We start from the raw sequence: 5,001 nt of genomic DNA, 5'->3' as shown, positions 1-5,001 counted from the left end.
GTTCACTTAAGTCTCACGCGACAGTGAGCTCGAGCGAGACGCGCATGACATGTCGCTCTAGTGAAGAACATATTTTTTTTTCCAAATTAGGGTTTTCAGTATCGTTTACTATAAATATGTTATATTTTACTTGTTTTGTACGAATTTTAGTATATTTTGAGAGATAACAATTGTCAAATGAGTGCATATTGTGTGAGAGAGCAAAAAGTCCTAGAGAGTGAGTTGAGATTGACTGATTGTAATCTCCTCTGATTAATAAGATTTCTGCAACTTTGTGGACGTAGTCAATTTGCTGAACCACGTATATTATGTGTCGTGTGCTTGATCGTACTTGCTTTTACTTTAATTTTCTATCATTGGTGTGTGTGTTTCGCACAACAGGAAGGGGCAATAGAAAACTCACAGAGAAGACAGAGAGTGTATGTATCGGGCTGGGGAGAAGAAATAAAGGGAAAGGGATCATTAAGGTTTAAATCCTAACGTTTACGGCGATTTAATATCACTGCAAATAGTTCAATATCACAAATTATGTTAGGTGGCAACATAATCTCGCAGTAAAAGCTCAAAATGTGTGTGGATTGACTTATTCTATCAAATTTTTTGCGCCAACATTTTTTCGCCACAAAATAGCTTTTTTTGAAGATTTCTTAATCGCCAGAAAAGAAACGACCAAATTGCACAAAATTGATTTAAACAAATCGCAAGAAAAAAATATTGGTAGCAAAAAGTCAATTATCTGAAAAAACCATCTTATCTAAATATATGAACAGTAAGGGTGTTGGCACAAACATGGGGGTAGTTTCTTGTATAAAGACAACACATGAGTGGGAGATTTTATAATCGCTTAGAAGGGAAGAAAGTCGCATACGAGCCCACTTCATGAACTCCGACCACTACAAAACATTTGGAGGGGAAAAAAAAAAATACAAAATCAGAAATCTACAATTTTAGCATTCTCTATTTTAGTGAATTTGAAGTTCATTACACATGTATCAATGACCATGCAATTTTATCAGATCGCACATGGATGGAGGGTAAAACATTTCACAAACCCTTCACTTTCAGGAATTAACTCAACCCTCTACTTACTGTCTGATTTTATAGTCTCTAGTTTGTTAGCTCGATCAAAGAGCTCCTCAGCTTCTTCAATTGAATGTCCTTCTTTGCCTGGGGAACATGTACAATGTTTATTTTGTATCAGAGCAATGATCCAATGAACTATTTCCTATCCCCCCTAATTCCATGCTAGCATTCCTTTGGTGATCTTACCTCAACCTTGAGAATATTCAGGACCTTGCCATAGAATGTGGTGATATTTGCATCAGCTACTTGAAGCCCTAGCAAATGTAAAGATTCCATCAACCTTGTAAACCCACCTCGCTTATGCTCGCAGAAGAATTTAATCAAGAAGTCTCTTTGGCTTATCTGGTTCACTTCAACTTGCACCTAAGAAAAGGGTTCAAAGTGCAAGGATAAATGGAGCATTTTGTTGCTCAGAAAAACAGAAGGGAGCATCTTGTTACGCTACTCAATTGATCAATGACAATGAAAGTGGCAGCTAAATGCTAGCTCTATGTACCTCTGTTTTCTTCTTTTCTCCAGAGCTGGACAAGCCCTGGTTCCGCTGAGTAGGTGGCAAAGGTGTGGTGGCGCTGCCTTGTATTTGGTCTGACGTTGAGATCTTCAACTCCGATTCATTCTTCCTGCGGTCCTCTTCATTCATTTCCATGAGCTCATCCTGAAGTTGCTTCACTTCCTCCTCCAACTCTTGTATATAACCAATTGCGTCTCCAAGAATAGCAGTTCTATCCATCTAGAGTTTATGAAATGACAGTCATAAAGACAGAGACGTCTAAAATGGGAAAAAGATGCAAAAAGAAACAAATGAAAGAAGGATACCAATTCAGTAACATAGTATTTGAAGGATATTAAGTATCTTAAACCTTGGATATCTTTGGGACTAACGAGCGCAGAGTGAAGAGCCCGTCTTTTATCCTGTTTCTTCTATTTCTCTCTGTGACCAAATTTTTTGAATGGTATTGTTCTCTTTCTTGCTTCTTTATAACTTTTGTTTCATCGTTTTCTACCATATTTCTACCATTTGCAATCGATCCTGTCCGTCGCTTCAATGAACACTGACTGTACTTGGCCTTTTTAGAGCCAGAAGATTTGCCAATTGACTGATTTATAGCACCATGCAGAGATATCTGACAAGAATCTAAATCTAGTGATGGGTATTCATGCGAAGGATTGGAACCACTGGATGATCTATCTACACATGGATAGGAGCTGGAATGGATCACTGGTGGAAGAGCCTGTATCCTGGGATTCAAACTTGGCAAGTGCAGGGGAAGTGGCCAATTTGGTAAGTAATCTTCACGCACAGGATCAAGATGATTGTCACTGAGGTTCGGATTAGCATAGCTCCAGGCACCCATGGCTTCTTGTTCAAAAGAGATGGTACACTGAGCTGTAATTAACTCTATGAACTTTTGATCTTTTGGTATCTAGGAGAAAGAATTATATTTTTAGCAACCAGAGGAGGAGAATATCAAAGTTGCAATGCTGAAACTAAATATAAGAGCACGGCAAATCTTACATGTTCCGTGGCAAAGAGCTCAACAAGCCCACCAACAACTGGGATCAGAACTTGGGTTCCAAATGAATCCTGTTCAAAAAAACCATTTTGTGCAAGTTTTAAGAGGCGTGTTTTCTTGAAGAACTAATTAACACGCTTTAAGTGCTCTAGTATTTTGTCTCAATCCAGTCATGATCTTTTCAGAAATGCAGCTATGACAAAGTATCCGTAGGATGTTGCGTGTCTCATGTCTAGGTCGTCAGTTTTTCGAGCATTTCATCAGCTACTTGATAAGGGACTTCAAACTAACTATTTGATTGAACCTGGAGCCTTGATCCTTGGCTTTTGGTCACTTGGAAGCCGGCATGGGCACAACTCAATATACTTGATCATTATGGAGACATATGAACTAAAACATTGTGAAGATCGGAGGACTTTTCAAAGCTTAATTGGCTTAAAGTTAATGGTTGAGGCCCAATACAATGGACCAAAGTTTCTCTGAAACAGACCATCCCATGCTACGTTGGGAATATGTGATAAACCTGAAGCCCATATCAATAGGCTAATGTTCCGTTTGGTAGCTGAGAAAATGTCAGGTTGAAAAGAGAATAATTTGTGGCATCTACTCACGGGGCTTTCGGAAGCAAAAGCCTGCACTCAAATGGACCGACAGAACTGTTTGAATCATGAGATGGAATATTCTTTCCTTTTCTCTCATCTCTGTTTTTCAGCATCCAAACAGATTGAATGGCTAATTTATCGGAAATTAAATTGAGAGAGAGAGAGAGCGAGAGACCCACATTTGAAGTAGCTGAATTTGAGGAATTAGCATCGGAAAAAATCCACCTCGGTTGGTTTGATATCACAACCTCCCCATGAAACCTGGTTCCAATCCTTCATTAGTGTTTCATGATCTTTTTACTACAAAATGAAAGGTGTAAAATTGGAGAGAGATCAGAGAAAGAAAGCTTGTACCCAGAATACAGTGGCATAGAAGAAGGAAGCTGAGCAAGAGCCTGACAGGCCTTTGTCCTCATGGGGTGCTCAAAATGGACATCCCTGCATAGGGGGCTCGAGTGGTGCTCCTCACCTGGTTCTTCTTTCACATTCTCATCCCCATCAACTCCACCACTACAACAGCAACCTATCCATTCGATGAACCTGAAAAAAGAAAAAAAATGGAGCAATGGCCACTGAACAGAGTAGATCGAAACTAGAAAAACATTGGATTAAAAAAAAAGAAAAAAAACTGGACATTGTGGATGCAGATGAAAAATGGGAAATACCTTGAGGGATCGTCTCCTAATTTCCAAACAACACAGTATTCCCAAGCCCTAGTCTGAGCAAGGGGTCTAAGCCACTCCACGAGTGTCTCCAGACCCTTCAATGCATCCTCCATCCACAGCACCTTCCCTTTGTTGGTACCTCTGTTACAAGTACTGGTGTGACAGACAAAGGCTTTCCATGTCTTCCTTTAAAAACCGTAACCAAAATAGAGACAAAAATGGTACAAAACAAGGCTAACCAACTTTTCCTTTGGAATTGGGAGGGTCTCAACCTATTCAGTGCAAATCTGCGACAGTGGGAATCATAATCCTGCAGAGACAGTGGATTTTGACCCATTACTAGAGTTAGTATACAAAACATGTACCATCGAATTGATCATATGCTTCTTCAGCGAAAGCAACCCATAACTGCATATCTCTAATCAGTATGGCAGCCATCACTCACCTTTTGCCACGCCTCCGTAACTATAACCACTTTCTTTTTTTTTTGTCCCCTTTATTATGCTGAACGCTCATTTTTTTTTAAAAAAATAAGATTCACAGTTTTTTTTTTTTTTTCATATAAATTTTATATTTCTTTATTTTTTTCAAAAGAATTGTGTGAGAATTACTTTTTTATAATTATAAATATCATTTCTCTTTTATTTTCAAGTAATGTTATGTGTAAGCTCCATATGTACAAATCTTGTACAAACCTTTTGTAAAATATGAATCTCATCAAGAAAAAGTGAATTTTTTACAATTTTTCATGTTGGAATCTACCTTTTTATAAAGAATATATGTGAGACTTGTGAATTTTAGCCTTATATATATCATTTATATTTTCCTTTATTATAAACATAATAATAAATTAAACAAAGCTAGTACAAATTTAAATTTTGTGTGCCACTAACGATTATATTTTGACACTATCTCATCGAGGCGCCTTCTTCTCTCTCTTGCTCCTAAAAAACTAAGAGCTCTAGATTTTATTTTTGTCGGAGGAGAGGAGTTATCGACTCCCTCTCTTTCCTCCATTCACCCACCTAGGGGTGGGCAGCGAGGCCCGCCCCCCGCTCTGCACTCCTCCCCTTTTTAATAACAAAAATATTAATTTTTAATATTTATATAAATATATTGTATATAGATAAATATAAT

At 38.0% G+C, this 5,001-nt stretch overlaps 1 protein-coding gene across 1 annotated transcript; it reads right to left on the bottom strand.

The window, feature by feature from the left end:
* Window positions 1-651: 651 nt before the first annotated feature.
* LOC121256883 (transcription factor bHLH90) lies at window positions 652-4,294 on the bottom strand. Its single transcript, XM_041157670.1, has 9 exons — window positions 3,865-4,294; window positions 3,554-3,739; window positions 3,379-3,460; window positions 2,600-2,668; window positions 1,944-2,507; window positions 1,580-1,813; window positions 1,270-1,446; window positions 1,090-1,167; window positions 652-893 (listed from the first exon to the last, which is right to left on the bottom strand). Exons 1-8 carry the CDS (start codon window positions 3,975-3,977, stop codon window positions 1,108-1,110), a joined length of 1,485 nt encoding a protein of 494 aa, XP_041013604.1. The 5' UTR covers window positions 3,978-4,294; the 3' UTR covers window positions 652-893; window positions 1,090-1,107.
* Window positions 4,295-5,001: the final 707 nt, after the last annotated feature.

The sequence above is a fragment of the Juglans microcarpa x Juglans regia genome, chromosome 3S (assembly GCF_004785595.1).
Source record: "Juglans microcarpa x Juglans regia isolate MS1-56 chromosome 3S, Jm3101_v1.0, whole genome shotgun sequence".
NCBI lineage: Eukaryota > Viridiplantae > Streptophyta > Magnoliopsida > Fagales > Juglandaceae > Juglans > Juglans microcarpa x Juglans regia.
This window is presented reverse-complemented; position numbering and strand designations above follow the sequence as displayed.

What these genes read in the sequence shown, in the direction of transcription:
- LOC121256883 (XM_041157670.1), bottom strand. Translation starts at nt 3,977, where the DNA reads ATGGAGGATGCATTGAAGGGTCTGGAGACACTCGTGGAGTGGCTTAGA. An exon ending in AGCTCTTTGCCACGGAACAT is followed by an intron (nt 2,508 to 2,599) that starts GTAAGATTTGCC and finishes TCTTTCTCCTAG; the next exon opens with ATACCAAAAGATCAAAAGTT. An exon ending in TAGTCCCAAAGATATCCAAG is followed by an intron (nt 1,814 to 1,943) that starts GTTTAAGATACT and finishes CATAAACTCTAG; the next exon opens with ATGGATAGAACTGCTATTCT.